The 16,213-nt window shown below is 41.0% G+C and overlaps 1 protein-coding gene across 2 annotated transcripts in view; it reads left to right on the forward strand.

The window, feature by feature from the left end:
* The window catches only part of cadps2 (Ca++-dependent secretion activator 2), a 117,931-nt gene that overhangs the window by 33,883 nt on the left and 67,835 nt on the right, over nt 1-16,213 (forward strand). For both annotated transcript variants that reach the window (XM_062546766.1, XM_062546767.1), the window contains exons 5-8: nt 19-249; nt 524-645; nt 7,352-7,463; nt 8,097-8,236. In XM_062546766.1, coding sequence (XP_062402750.1) covers nt 19-249; nt 524-645; nt 7,352-7,463; nt 8,097-8,236 — 605 coding nt within the window. The remainder of the gene's footprint in view (nt 1-18; nt 250-523; nt 646-7,351; nt 7,464-8,096; nt 8,237-16,213) is intronic.

Below are 16,213 nucleotides of genomic sequence, written 5' to 3' on the forward strand. Positions count from 1 at the left end.
TCAGTGTCCAACCGATAGGAGCGGCGGTATCCCAAGTTTGTGTCCAGTGACATGGAGGCCATGTATACAGAGGAGCTCAGGTCTGCAGTCAACCTCCTCATGGCCAACCTGGAGAGCCAGCCTGTAGCAAAGGACTTCAAGCCCAAGATCAAGCCCAAGCTCACCCCCATGAACAGCTTCCTGGACATGGGAGAGGAGGGGGACCTCCCCCTGTCCAAATCAGATGTGGTGCTCTCCTTTACACTGGAGGTGAGTCACATGGCACTGGGCATGGGAAGTAAGGGAAGGACCCTGAGGCTGCACACAGTGATTTTTGGTAGATAGTTCATCATAAAGACATTAAAGTCAATGGGCAAAACATCTCTACATTTTGATCTTTTAAATCTTAACCATGGTGAATAAAGACTCAATAAAGACAACCCCCAACAGCCATTTACATGTCCTGCCTCTGATATTGGAGTGTTGACGTGGACAGTAGGAGTTGATAACAGGCTGACTGATTTGCACCCCTGCTTGTGTACAGATCGTGATCATGGAGGTGCAGGGGCTGCGCTCTGTGGCCCCCAACAGGATTGTGTACTGCACCATGGAGGTGGAGGGAGGAGAGAAGCTCCAGACTGACCAAGCTGAGGCGTCGCGGCCGCAGTGAGTGCTCACACCAGCTGCCTAACACTCACTCTTGGGTCTTATGGTGGCCTTTATTTCACCAGTTGTTTGTCAACTTCTGAAAATAGATGACATTTCACACTTGTTTTATTGATCTCTTCTCAGCAGGGTGGGGCCCTATTGCTGATATGATATCTTTAGTTCATATTTATATCTCCAATGTTTTTCTGACCCAAGTATTGTATTGTTTGTTTTGGTCTAATGCAAATGAATTGCCTTTGGACTTTAGTAATACCATTACATCACATTTGTTTTCTTTTATTCGTGCATCTTGCTTCAATGCTGCTACGAAGGCCATGAAAGGGATTGTAATTTGAAAACAGCAGGCCATGACATTCCACATCCCTGATTTCCCAGGATGGCCCAGTCAGATCATGTCTTTAGTGTATGGCACTGCAGTAACAGAGGGCCCAGTCAGATCATGTCTTTAGTGTATGGCACTGCAGTAACAGAGGGCCCAGGCCTCTCCTCTGACTCAGCCTTACAGGTTGGGATGTAGCCACGGTAGGGGCAGGTAGGACTGTAAAAGCAACAGCCTGTAGCTGTGCAATGTTGACTTTTTTGGCCTTTATTATCTGTGATGCTACTGCCAAGTGATTGCCTAAAGGAACCTATTAAAAGGTGCATAGGCACTTTCTAGTTTCTTTTTTTAGGTTTTAGGTTTTAAGGTTTTAATTATTCGTGGATGAAATTCATGAATCTAAAAGAGCTGAATATGTGCAGACTGATATTTAGTGAAACTGTGTTGCCCTTTAGAGCTCAAGCAGTTACACGTTAAACAGATTACTTCCCACATTTAATTCCACCAGGCACTGATGAACCCAATCTGTCAAGTGGCACATAATGTCTCAATTTAAACTAGAGAGACGCATGATGTGTGAAGCTTATTTAAGGACATATGCCAGACTAAAAATGAATTTTCACTGACTAGACTAGGGTCTCTCACACTCCTTTGGCCATTTTAATGTTTCACGGCTTTCTGCTGTGAACATGATAGAAAATGGAATGTCTCACCTAATGATTTGATTAAAGGTGAGTCACTGACCATGTCCCAGATCTCGGCCATAATGCCAGTTGGGTTATTAGTCTCCCCACAGAGGGAGTCCTTTAGATAATCAGCCTGCCCTTTCACAGATGCCAAAGGCTGAGCCCACTGAGTGAATTCTGTGAATGAAGCCCACTGCAGGCGCAGTGCTCTCATTACCCACCGGCCTCATGCTACCTACCCCTCACCAGCTGAGCTTTAGGAAAAGGCACGCCATGCATCGCCACCTCACCTCCCCATCACATTCTCATAATGCTCTCACCTATACACCAGCTCACCTCCCCATCACATTCTCATAATGCTCTCACCTATACACCAGCTCACCCTCCCCCATCACATTCTCATAATGCTCTCACCTATACACCAGCTCACCCTCCCCCATCACATTCTCATAATGCTCTCACCTATACACCAGCTAGCATGTTCTCATAATGCCCTTACCTACACCACCTCACCTCCCCAGCACGTTCTCATAATGCTCTCACCTATACACCACCTCACCTCCCCATCACGTTCTCATAATGCTCTCACCTATACACCAGCTCACCCTCCCCCATCACGTTCTTATAATGCTCTCACCTATACACCAGCTAGCATGTTCTCATAATGCCCTTAGTGTTGTCACGATACCAAAATTATGACTTCGATTCGATACCTGCCATAAATACCTCGATAGTCGATTTCTAAAATATCTGAAAAAAAGATCAATAATGGTCTGGTTCGGTTTCACTTTAACCAGCTTGTTCCTGCCCGTTTTCTTTTTTTTTTTTTTTAGCAAATTGCACTAATAAAAATATTTTTTATAATTCCCCAGAGCTAGTATGAGCATTATCTCTTGTTTGTTAACATATTTGCCGGCCACTTTTCTTTAACATTTCCTGTAGAGGGAGTGCACAAGTTAGCCTACTTTAATATTTCATGTAGTTTGATTGTCTGACTTTCAGAGACCATAATGTATAATTGTTATATCCAGACAATATGCTCAGTAGGACGCAAACCTCCACCAGGTGTATAATGGGAGTTTAATGTAATACACTAGTGTGCAGGTCAATTCTGGGCTCATTATAAAGTCACCGCACGTTCATTATTTTTTAGTCAATAGTTTTTTTTTTGTTTGTTACAAATTACACATGTTGTGTTGTTACAAATTACACGTGTTAAAATTATAAGCAAGTAAATTAATGTTTGGACTCAATACATAGAATAGAATAGAATAGAATAGAATAGAATATATACTTTTTTGATCCCGTGAGGGAAATTCAGTTCTCTGCATTTAACCCAATTTAACCGAATTAGTGAACACACAGCACACAGTGAACACACAGTGAGGTGAATCACACAACCCAGAGCAGTGAGCTGCCTGCCCAACCAGCGGCGCTCGGGGAGCAGTGAGGGGTTAGGTGCCTTGCTCAAGGGCACTTCAGCCATGGTGGACTGGTCGGGGATCGAACCGGCAACCCTCCGGTTACAAGCCCGGTGCGCTAACCAGTACACCACGGCTGCCCCACATTCTGGCTATGGGCTCTAGAGAGTTTGTAGCCTAGCTCATATCTAAGAAATAATAAAAAAGGCAGACTACATGCCATGATAAATATTACCAGAACTGATTGAATGTTAAATAGATCGTTTGCAAGTTATGCTAAAGTTACAATTATCAGCGTGAACATTGAGTCATCTTGTAAACAGACAGACAAACAGCAAACCCCAATGAAAACATTACCTCCGTCAAGGAGGTTTCTATGCTTACGGTCGTTATGCCTCGTCAAAATTCAGTGTTGAAAAAATAGTTTTCCAACTAGCCTACAGGATACACCACACTCGTTTCACTTAGGCTATAGTTTGTGGATACGATTGGGGCTGATCATGGTGTTTTCAATCACATTCGCTGACCTCTCGGTCTTTGAATCCTTTTGTAAAGGTCGGGATGTCTGTCCGCAAGGTGCTGTGCGAAGTTGGACGTTGCCTGCATGCTTTTGTTTACATCTCTTGAAGTTGTGTCTGTGGGCTTGCCTTCACTATCGACACATGCGAAATAGCTCCAGACTTCAGTTCGCCCGTCTATTTGATCAGCAAGCCGAGGACGGTCGGCAGGCGCTACTGAACCTGCAGCCATCTTTCTCCCTCTCACTCACTCACAGCCTGCTGCGTGCACACACTGTGGCTGCGTGTGAGAGGGGAAAGTTAGCCACGCCCACTAGCCTCTGCGTTCAAGGAGCATGACTGATAGTTGGAGCAGCTTCTTGCACAGACACGGAAAGTTATCTTTAATAAAGTATCGATTCTAAAAACGTCGGAAATCGTATCGTTTTTTGCGTTAAGGCATCGTGATACCTTTCTAGTATCGGTATATCGTGCAACACTATTACCTACCCACCTCACCTTCCCATCACGTTCTCATAATGCTCTCACCTATACACCACCTCACCTCCCCAGCACGTTCTCATAATGCTCTCACCTATACCCCAGCTCACCCTCCCCCATCACATTCTCATAATGCTCTCACCTATACACCACCTCACCCTCCCCCATCACATTCTCATAATGCTCTCACCTATTACACCAGCTCACCTCCCCATCACGTTCTCATAATGCTCTCACCTATACCCCAGATGTTGGTTTCTGCATCACCTTCCACATGACATGCTCTTCCCAGACATCAGAGCCCAGGTGAGAAAGGTCAGTGGGGGGCATTATCTCACATGGCTTGGCATTCTGTGTGTTCCTTTCACAGTGTCACTAACCTCGCCCCACATGCTCTCCTCCTCATGCTGGAGACCTCAGGAGATGATGGAGCATGAGGAGGAGGAGGAGGACTTCACACTTGACATACAGAGATTTCAGACAAAGTTAGAAACTCTCCTGACAACACAGCAGAATACAAGCCGATGCTTCTGTTTGGCTGGAGAGCTAGATGAGTAAAAGCAGTCCTTCCACCCCTGTGACTGTCTATAGGGGTAGACCCATAGAAATGATTAGACATGGCTTAGAGCTGATGAGCTAGCCACACTCCAGCAGCACTGCAGCTCTCTAATGGAAGGCCTCTATCTACTGAGGTGGAGGCAGCGGCCCTTTTATGCCTGATATGAGTCATATCCACAGGGAGCCCTTCTGGTGTGATGGTGCTCTGGTGCTCTGCTGTTGAGATGCGAGCATGCTCAGAGTGGATCTGGAATTAGCCTCTTTGCACCGTGCTGCCCCAAGGACTTGTGAAGTTATTCTGAAAATCTACAACATTATTTTTTTATATAGACTCTTTGTTTGCGGTGTACTTTTGAGAATGTTGCTTTGCACAGATCAATTAACATTTATGTGCATGCAGTCAGCAGTGCTCCTTCATTACTGGCCTGACCCTAGCTTGAGTGGACTAAGAAGAATTGAGAAGAATGCTCGCCACATGCTGACTAACAGCACTCCCTCCCACCTCCCCAAATAAACAACAACACCCATGAAAGAGCGCTTGCCACTGGGCCTCAGAACACTCCCCTGTTTCCTCTTCAAGTGAACTGCTAATTGGCTTTTGTTCCTTGGCAAAGCACAGCTTGATGGCTGTGTCGCATTTCAGTTGCCATGGCAACTGAGGAAGTGAAAAATTGAGACCTTTTCTGTTGTTTTGGATTGTCCGCGGTCAGGTAGAGAATTTGAGGACACTTCAACTTTTTATTAGCTGTTCTCAAAAGCACATTCTCTCTCTCTCCCTCTCTCTCTCTCTCTCACTCACACACACACACACACACACACACACACACACACACACACACACACACACATATGCACACTCTCATCCACACAAACACACTCAACACATTCTCCCACTTGCACATTGCACTGACACATATGCATTTCATGCTGAAGTGGCGTCACACATACGGTTAGCTCACTTGGACATTTGCACCCAGACGAGATCAGCTGTGTGTGGGCAGTGTTTTGTCTCCCTCTGTCTTTGGAGCAGCAGATGTCTGAACGTACACTCGTAGTGTTGACTTCCTCAAACAGCCTCAAGCTGAACTGGGTGAACTAAGCTCACACAACTACTGCTGAATGACAGAATGACAAAACCAATCAGGCTTCTCATTCTCTTGCACAAGATAACAGAAAGACAGTTGAAGCAAGAGGCCTGTCACTGATAGTATGTGCCAGGATTATAATATTTACAGACAGGTGATGAGTTTGAGGTTGATAAAAGTGTGTGTGCGTGTGTGTGTGTGTGTGTGTGTGTGTGTGTGTGTGTGTGCTCGCGTGCGCGAGTGTGAGTGTGTGCATGTGTGTGTATGAGTGCTTGTGTGTGTGTTCATGCAGTGTGCGTGTGTGTGTGGCAATGGGGAGGAGCAGCTGGAACTAATCAAAGTGAAATTGCCTTCATCTCATGATATGTATCTGATTCCCAATGCTTCATACCTGCTCCTCTGAGCCTGGTCCAAGTCCTGGGAATTCATCTCCTTGCTTTGGGACACAGACACGGCTTTGGCAGTGTGCATTGAAAGATCACTATGGGTGCATGCCAATGCAGCGTTACGCAACATTTCAGAAAAGAATATACACATTTGAAAGATAACATATGAACCCACACAGACACACTGACACACAAACAGTTGTGCATAGTGAAGATGCAGCAGCGCTTTCCTTTAATTCTCTTGCAGTGCATGCACATGTTAATTCCTGTTCAGATGCATACATTTGCATACTGATGAGGCACATACTGTATAGGAACATTTGGAACCAAGAGCGCACACCCAAACACTCCAGATGAGCCAGACAGGAAAACACAGGAGAATCCCACACGGAAATCCCAGCATCATGTCAGCCACTTCCACATCATAACCATCACAACACAAGTGCATGTGTTAAGGCTTTGTGTATTAGGCATAAACAGCATATTGTTTTGGGAACAGATATTGTAAATCCACATGATGGTTAATTGTAAATCCACATGATCAGACTGTACTAGTGTAGAGTAGGGATGCAATTAATCCATGATTCGATTTGAGATTCAGCTGAATCTTCAGCTTTTTGACATGATTTTACGTGATTTGGAACCTTATACCATTTTATCAGTCGAACCGAACCCTACACACCTCAATTCTGCTGATCAGTTGTGGCTTTTACTGCTGTCCATCAACAGACATGGATCATGGCTTTTGTTCCTATCATGGAATAGTGTAGCCTGGCTCCGCCTGTCTACGCACTTCCGCTCAATTTCTTTTCCCTGCAGTGTTAATACTAGAACATTCTGAATAGGTTGATCCACCCTCATTTACTTAAGCTTCCAGGAAGCCGAACCAACCGACGAACAGAGGGTGTTCCTGAGAGCAATTACATTTAAGTTGCTAGCCAGTCGTTATTGTTGTGTCCACCCCAGGTTAACATGCGTCATTAACAAATGTGAGAGGAACTCCATTGATTTCAAACTTCAGACAAGGATCCACCAACCAGGAAATAAACGTTTGCCAATGCGAAGTCAGAGAGTCTGGTATGCAGGCTAGTGATTGTGTGCCCTTAATCAATGAGTCTTTTCATCGTCTGTCAGATGAGTTGTGTTGTGAAGGTAGTGTTAGATTTCATTTCTACATGAGAAGACACATAGGCGTGTGTTTTGGAGCTAAACTTCTACGATTCTAATTAGTACGATGGATACCCTTTCAGATGGGGAACCCAGGGAGACTTCACCACCACACACCCCCTGCCTGTGGTCAAGGTGAAGCTCTTCACGGAGAGCACAGGAGTACTGGCCCTGGAGGACAAGGAGCTGGGGAGGGTAAGAGTGCTCCTCGATCACCACTATGGTCACTTCAGAATCTCACACAGTTACGGAGATGGACGCCATCGCTCCCTCATAAGCCATGGCACTGGACTAATAGGCTGTATCTCTCACAAGATTTGATTTATCCGTTACACATCATTTGTCTGTGATTTGTAATCTGCCATTAGCAGATGTTGTGTCATAAGTTAAAAATATGAGTGTGTGTTTGTCTGTGTGTGTGTGAGAGGGAGAGAGAGAGAGTGCGGTGAGTGAGTGTGTGCTTGTCGGTTTCTGTATCTGTCTGTGTCTGTGTCTCCATGCGTGTGCGTGCGTATCTGTGCATGTGTGTGTGTGTGTGTGTGTGTGTGTGCCCAGATGATAAAGTGTGTTGGTGCGCTTCAAGTGTGAATCTCCGAGTCATTAGGGCTGTTTCCCTGGGTAACAGATGGAGAGATTCCCATTAGAAATCCTCAGCAAACAATCTGCTCATCCTCAAGGCTCCATGTTCTTGTTAAAGCACCCCCCCGTCTGCCTATCTATGGCAGTGCCTTTCCCTCCATCCAGCGCAAGAGATAAAGAGTTGGATAATGAAGTCTCATTGTAGCCCTGTCCCTGTCCTCTTTCTTTTGTGTGTTGCATTCTCAACAGGTGGTTCTCAACCCCACCACCAATGGGCCCAAGGCTGCAGAGCTGCATAAGATGGTTGTCCCTAAGCACAGTCAGGATAGTGACCTGAAGATTAAGCTGGCCGTTAGGATGGACAAGCCTCCCAACATGAAGCACAGTGGGTATGTCTGTACCATATGCAGTCTTGTTCCAAGCTGATTTTCTACAGGGAATATTGCAGTAGGGTACTTTTTACAGTGCATGAAAATGCACTGTACTGTTCTTCCTAGGCTTCTTATTACAGTGCATGAAAATGCACTGTACTGTTCTTCCTATTCTTCTTATTACAGTGCATGAAAATGCACTGTACTGTTCTTCCTAGGCTTCTTATTCTTCTTCTTCTAACGCTCGCAATTCAGCTTCAACCGTTTAACGTAGAAACTTCATTCAAACGTTGTTGCGTAGGTCTTGCTTATGCCATGTGTGCTTTGTATTTTTCAACTTTGTAACTTTTATACTTTTTAAACTATGAATTAAAAAACGATTTCCCCATAGATTTAACATTGAGCTATTTCCCCATAGACTTAACATTACCCTTTATGACATCACGGCAGCAATTAGAATCGTACGCCAGGTGGCCAGTCCAGGTGCAGCAGCTCTCTCTCTCTCTCAGGCTTTAACATACACTGGCTCTCTTGAGACTACATTTTCTGTTCTGTATCAACTGTATCAACTTAAGTCTTCCTAATTCCATCCAACTTGCTATCCATTCATCTTCTTCAAACCATTCACTCATCCACCCATTCTAAACCGTCTGCCTATCAACATCAATTAGACGATCTACATTCAACTTTTAAACAATCTACTCTGTCTCAGGCTCTCTTAAGACTAGCCAGTTAAATTGATTACACCTGTATCTGTATCCACTACTCTCAGTAGAGAGCTGTGTCTCTCCATTCTACAAGAATATAAGGCACATTCCATCCAACTTTCTATCCATTCATCTTCTTCAGACCATTCACTCATCCACCCATTAAACTGTCTATCAACATCCATTAAACTCTCTGTCTATCAACATTAATTAGACTACATTCAACTTTTAAATTATTTACTCTGTCTCAGGCTTCAAGCATATACACTCTCGCTCTCTTAAGACTAGCCAGTTAAATTGATTACACCTGTATCAACTGTCAGTTTCTCTGGCTATAAGCATACAATCTCTCTGAAGACTACATATCCTGTTAACTGTTTCCTCTGTCCACAACTGTTTCAAAATAAAAGTCCTCACTGCAATAATACACCATTAAATCATTTAACCATTGAAACTAATCAACTATTTAACTGTTCAACCATTCCAACTGTCAGTTATCATCAACTATGCCTCCAGTCAACTACATGAAACCTCCATGTACCTAGCAACCAACATAGCAACCATTAAAATTAAGCGTTTATGACTGTTTCCATAGCAACCAACACGATTATACTGCAGTAACGTCTTGTTTCCTGATAGTGGCCACAATGGATACCCTTGCAACAAATGTTTAAAAATAAAAGTCCTCACTAGCAAGATAGCTAGTTAGCATGGTTAGCATAGTTAGCATTTTTAACATAACTGCTAGAAATGATTGGCTAAGTTAGCTAATCAACCTGGTTAGCATTGTTAGCATTTTTAACATTGCTAGCATAGTTAGCATTTTTAGCATAACTGCTAGAAATCATTAGCTAAGTTAGCTAATCAACCTGGTTAGAACTGTGAGCATAGTTAGCATAGTTAACATTTTTACCATAACTGCATGAAATCAGAAGCTAAGTTAACCAATCAACCTGGTTATCATTGTTACCATAGTTTACATTTTAACATGAATAGAAATCATTAGTTAAGTTAGAACTGGAATGTTTCAGCTTTAAACTGTCTACCTTCACACTATCAACTCTCTGTAAACTAGGCAACCACCATGTTTACCCTATCTACACCTTAGTAACCATATCTACATTATCTATCTATTTTTGCATTTTCATGCACTGGTAATTCCTTGGAATTGCATTTCTAGTTATTACAGTGCATGAAAATGCACTGTACTGTTCTTCCTATTCTTCTTATTATTAGAGTGCATGAAAATGCACTCTACTGTTATCCGACATCTTCTTATTATTATTATCGATATTATTCTTCTTCTAACGCTTTTTGTGCGTGCAATTCAGCTTCAACCGTTTAACGTAGAAACTTCATTCAAACTGCACTGCGTAGGTCTTACTTAGGTGACTTCAGCTATGTTTTTTTCAACTTTGAAAACTTTATCGTTGAATTTATATTAATTTTTTAGAACATTTTTTCTCCCATAGACTTAACATTGGATTATGACATCATAATAGGGCAATTAGAATCTTATGCCAGGTGGCCAGCCCCACCTGCAGCAGCTCTCTCTCTCTCAGGCTTTAAGCATACAATCTCTCTGAAGACTACACATATCCTGTTAAACTGTTTCCTCTGTCCACAACTGTTTCAAAATAAAAGTCCTCACTGCAATAATACACTATTAAATCATTTAACCATTGAAACTACTCAACTATTTAACTGTTCAACCATTCCAACTGTCAGTTATCATCAACTATGCCTCCAGTCAACTACATGAAACCTCCATGTACCTAGCAACCAACATAGCAACCATTAAAATTAAGCGTTTATGACCGTTTCCATAGCAACCAACATGATTTTACTACAGTAACTTCTTTATTCCTGATAGTGGCCACCATAGATACCCCATCAACAAATGTTTCAAAATAAAAGTCCTCACTAGCAAGTTAGCTAGTTAGCATGGTTAGCATTGTTAGCATAGTTAGCATTTTTAGCATAACTGCTAGAAATGGTTAGCTAAGTTAGCTAATCAACCTGGTTAGCATTGTTAGCATAGTTAGCATTGTTAGCATAGTTAGCATTTTTAGCATAACTGTTAGAAATGATTAGCTAAGTTAGCTAATCAGCCTGGTTAGCATTGTTAGCATTTTTAACATAACTGCTAGAAATCATTAGTTCAGTTAGAACTGTAATGTTTAAGCTTTAAACTGTCAACCTTCACACTATCAGCTTTCTTTAAACTATGCAACCACCATGTTTACCCTAGCTACACCTTAGTAACTATATCTACATTATCTACTGTATCTATACATTTGTGCATTTTCATGCACTCGTAATTTCCCTGGAATTACATTCTCTAGTTATTACAGTGCATGAAAATGCACTGTACTGTTCTTCCTAGGCTTCTTCAACTTTTTACAGTGCATGAAAATGCACTGTACTGTTCTTCCTAGGCTTCTTATTATTAAACTTCTTCTTCTAACGCTCGCAATTCAGCTTCAACCGTTTAACGTAGAAACTTCATTCAAACTTTGTTGCGTAGGTCTTGCTTATGCCATATGTGCTTTGTATTTTTCAACTTTGTAACTTTTATACTTTTTAAACTATTAGTTCAAAACTATCACCATTTCCCCCATAGACTTAACATTGCTCATTATGACATCACGGCAGCAATTAGAATGTTACCCCAGCTGGTCAGCCACCTGGGCACCAACTGTCAGTTTCTCTCAGGCTCCTCTCTGAAGACTACATATTCTGTTCCCCTGTATCCTCTGTGCACAACAGTATCAAAATAAGTCCTCCTAATTCCATCCAACTTTATATCCATTCATCTTCTTCAAACCATTCACTCATCCACCCATTCTAAACAGTCTGCCTATCAACAACATCAATTAGACGCTCTACATTGAACTTTTAAACAATCTACTCTGTCTCAGGCTGGCTCTCTTAAGACTAGCCAGTTAAATTGATTACACCTGTATCTGTATCCACTACTCTCAGTAGAGAGCTGTGTCTCTCCATTCTACAAGAATATAAGGCACATTCCATCCAACATTCTATCCATTCATCTTCTTCAGACCATTCACTCATCCACCCATTAAACTGTCTATCAACATCTATTAAACAATCTGTCTATCAACATCCATTAAACTCTCTGTCTATCAACATTAATTAGACTATCTACATTCAACTTTTAAATTATTTACTCTGTCTCAGGCTTTAAGAGTACTCTGGATCTCTTAAGACTAGCCAGTTAAATTGATTACACCTGTGTCAACTACTCTCAGAGAGCTGTATCAGTGTCTCTCTTAACAAGAATATAAGGCACATTCCATCCAACCTTCTATCCATTCATCTTCTTCAGACCATTCACTCATCCACCCATTAAACTGTCAATCAATATAAAACAATCTGCCTATCAACATCCATTAAACATTCTATCTATCAACATTAATTAGACTATCTACATACAACTTTTAAAGTATTTACTGTGGGTCCCTCTCAAGCAGCGTTTATATGTCCTCCCTCGCTCCTCGATCCTCAATGATCTACATAAAGAAAGATAGAAGAAGGGCTAGACTATCCCATTGTTGCCGCTCCATCATTCTTTATGTAGATCAGTGAGGAGCGAGAGAGGGCGCGTAAACGCTATGAGAGGCACCTTCTGTCTCAGGCTTTAAGCATACAATCTCATTAAGACTACAGATCCTGTTTCACTACTTCCTCTGTCCACAACTGTTTCAAAATAAAGGTCCTCACTGCAATAATACACTATTAAATCATTTAACCATTGAAACTACTCAACTATTGAACTGTTCAACCATTCCAACTGTCAGTTATCATCCACTATGCCTCCAGTCAACTACATGAAACCTCCATGTACCTAGCAACCAACATAGCAACCATTAAAATTAAGCGTTTATGACCGTTTCCATAGCAACCAACATGATTATACTGCAGTAACTTCTTGTTTCCTGATAGTGGCCACCATGGATACCCTAGCAACAAATGTTTCAAAATAAAAGTCCTCACTAGCAAGTTAGCTAGTTAGCATAGTTAGCATTGTTAACATAGTTAGCATTTTTAGCATAACTGCTAGAAATCATCGGTTAAGTTAGCTAATCAACCTGGTAAGCATTGTTAGTAAAGTTAGCATTGCTAGCATAATAAGCATTTTTAGCGTAACTGCTAGAAATCATTAGCTAAGTTAGCTAATCAACATTTTAACATGAATAGAAATCATTAGTTAAGTTAGAACTGGAATGTTTCATCTTTAAACTGTCTACCTTCACACTATCAACTCTCTGTAAACTATGCAACCACCATGTTTACCCTAGCTACACCTTAGTAACCATATCTACATTATCTATCTATTTTTGCATTTTCATGCACTGGTAATTCCTTGGAATTGCATTTCTAGTTATTATTCTTCTTCTAACGCACGCAATTCAGCTTGAACCGTTTAACGTACAAACTTCATTCAAACTTTGTTGCGTAGGTCTTGCTTATGCCATGTGTGCTTTGTATTTTTCAACTTTGTAACTTTTATACTTTTTAAACTATTAGTTAAAAACTATTACAATTCCCCCCATAGACTTAACATTGCTCATTATGACATCACGGCAGCAATTAGAATCTTACGCCAGGTGGCCGGCCACCTGGGCACCAACTGTCAGTTTCTCTGGCTTTAAGCATACAGTCTCTCAGAAGACTACATATATCCTTTTAACTGTTTTCTCTGTCCACAACTGTTTCAAAATAAAAGTGCTCACTGCAATAATACACTATTAAATCATTTAACCATTGAAACTACTCAACTATTGAACTGTTCAACCATTCCAACTGTCAGTTATCATCCACTATGCCTCCAGTCAACTACATGAAACCTCCATGTACCTAGCAACCAACATAGCAACCATTAAAATTAAGTGTTTATGACCATTTCCATAGCAACCAACATGATTATACTGCAGTAACTTCTTGTTTCCTGATAGTGGCCACCATGGATACCCTAGCAACAAATGTTTCAAAATAAAAGTCCTCACTAGCAAGTTAGCTAGTTAGCATGGTTAACATAGTTATCATTGTTAGCATTTTTTAGCATAACTGCAAAAAATCATCCACTAAGTTAGCTAATCAACCTGGTTAGCATTGTTAGCAAATTTAGCATTGTTAGCATAGTTAGCATTTTTAACATTACTGCTAGAAATCATCGGTTAAGTTAGCTAATCAACCTGGTTAACATTGTTAATAAAGTTAGCATTGCTAGCATAATTAGCATTTTTAGCGTAACTGCTAGAAATCATTAGCCAAGTTAGCTAATCAACATTTTAACATGAATAGAAATCATTAGTTAAGTTAGAACTGGAATGTTTAATCTTTAAACTGTCTACCTTCACACTATCAACTCTCTGTAAACTATGCAACCACCATGTTTACCCTAGCTACACCTTAGTAACCATATCTACATTATCTATCTATTTTTGCATTTTCATGCACTGGTAATTCCTTGGAATTGCATTTCTAGTTATTAAACTTCTTCTTCTAACGCTCGCAATTCAGCTTCAACCGTTTACAGTAGAAACTTCATTCAAACTTTGTTGCGTAGGTCTTGCTTATGCCATATGTGCTTTGTATTTTTCCACTTTGTAACTTTTATACTTTTTAAACTATTAGTTAAAAACTATCACCATTTCCCCCATAGACTTAACATTGCTCATTATGACATCACGGCAGCAATTAGAATGTTACCCCAGCTGGTCAGCCACCTGGGCACCAACTGTCAGTTTCTCTCAGGCTCCTCTCTGAAGACTACATATTCTGTTCCCCTGTATCCTCTGCGCACAACAGTATCAAAATAAGTCCTCCTAATTCCATCCAACTTTATATCCATTCATCTTCTTCAAACCATTCACTCATCCACCCATTCTAAACAGTCTGCCTATCAACAACATCAATTAGACGCTCTACATTGAACTTTTAAACAATCTACTCTGTCTCAGGCTGGCTCTCTTAAGACTAGCCAGTTAAATTGATTACACCTGTATCTGTATCCACTACTCTCAGTAGAGAGCTGTGTCTCTCCATTCTACAAGAATATAAGGCACATTCCATCCAACATTCTATCCATTCATCTTCTTCAGACCATTCACTCATCCACCCATTAAACTGTCTATCAACATCTATTAAACAATCTGTCTATCAACATCCATTAAACTCTCTGTCTATCAACATTAATTAGACTATCTACATTCAACTTTTAAATTATTTACTCTGTCTCAGGCTTTAAGATATTCTGGCTCTCTTAAGACTAGCCAGTTAAATTGATTACACCTGTGTCAACTACTCTCAGAGAGCTGTATCAGTGTCTCTCTTAACAAGAATATAAGGCACATTCCATCCAACCTTCTATCCATTCATCTTCTTCAGACCATTCACTCATCCACCCATTAAACTGTCAATCAATATCTATTAAACAATCTGCCTATCAACATCCATTAAACATTCTATCTATCAACATTAATTAGACTATCTACATACAACTTTTAAAGTATTTACTGTGGGTCCCTCTCAAGCAGCGTTTATATGTCCTCCCTCGCTCCTCGATCCTCAATGATCTACATAAAGAAAGATAGAAGAAGGGCCGCTAGACTATCCCATTGTTGCCGCTCCATCATTCTTCATGTAGATCAGTGAGGAGCGAGAGAGGACGCATAAACGCTTTGAGAGGCACCTTCTGTCTCAGGCTTTAAGCATACAATCTCATTAAGACTACAGATCCTGTTTCACTACTTCCTCTGTCCACAACTGTTTCAAAATAAAGGTCCTCACTGCAATAATACACTATTAAATCATTTAACCACTGAAACTACTCAACTATTGAACTGTTCAACCATTCCAACTGTCAGTTATCATCCACTATGCCTCCAGTCAACTACATGAAACCTCCATGTACCTAGCAACCAACATAGCAACCATTAAAATTAAGTGTTTATGACTGTTTCCATAGCAACCAACATGATTATACTGCAGTAACTTCTTGTTTCCTGATAGTGGCCACCATGGATACCCTAGCAACAAATGTTTCAAAATAAAAGTCCTCACTAGCAAGTTAGCTAGTTAGCATGGTAAGCATAGTTAGCATTGTTAGCATAGTTAGCATTTTTAACATAACTGCAAAAAATCATCAACTAAGTTAGCTAATCAACCTGGTTAGCATTGTTAGCAAATTTAGCATTGTTAGCATAGTTAGCATTTTTAGCATTACTGCTAGAAATCATCGGTTAAGTTAGCTAATCAACCT

Source organism: Sardina pilchardus, chromosome 10, assembly GCF_963854185.1.
Source record: "Sardina pilchardus chromosome 10, fSarPil1.1, whole genome shotgun sequence".
NCBI lineage: Eukaryota > Metazoa > Chordata > Actinopteri > Clupeiformes > Clupeidae > Sardina > Sardina pilchardus.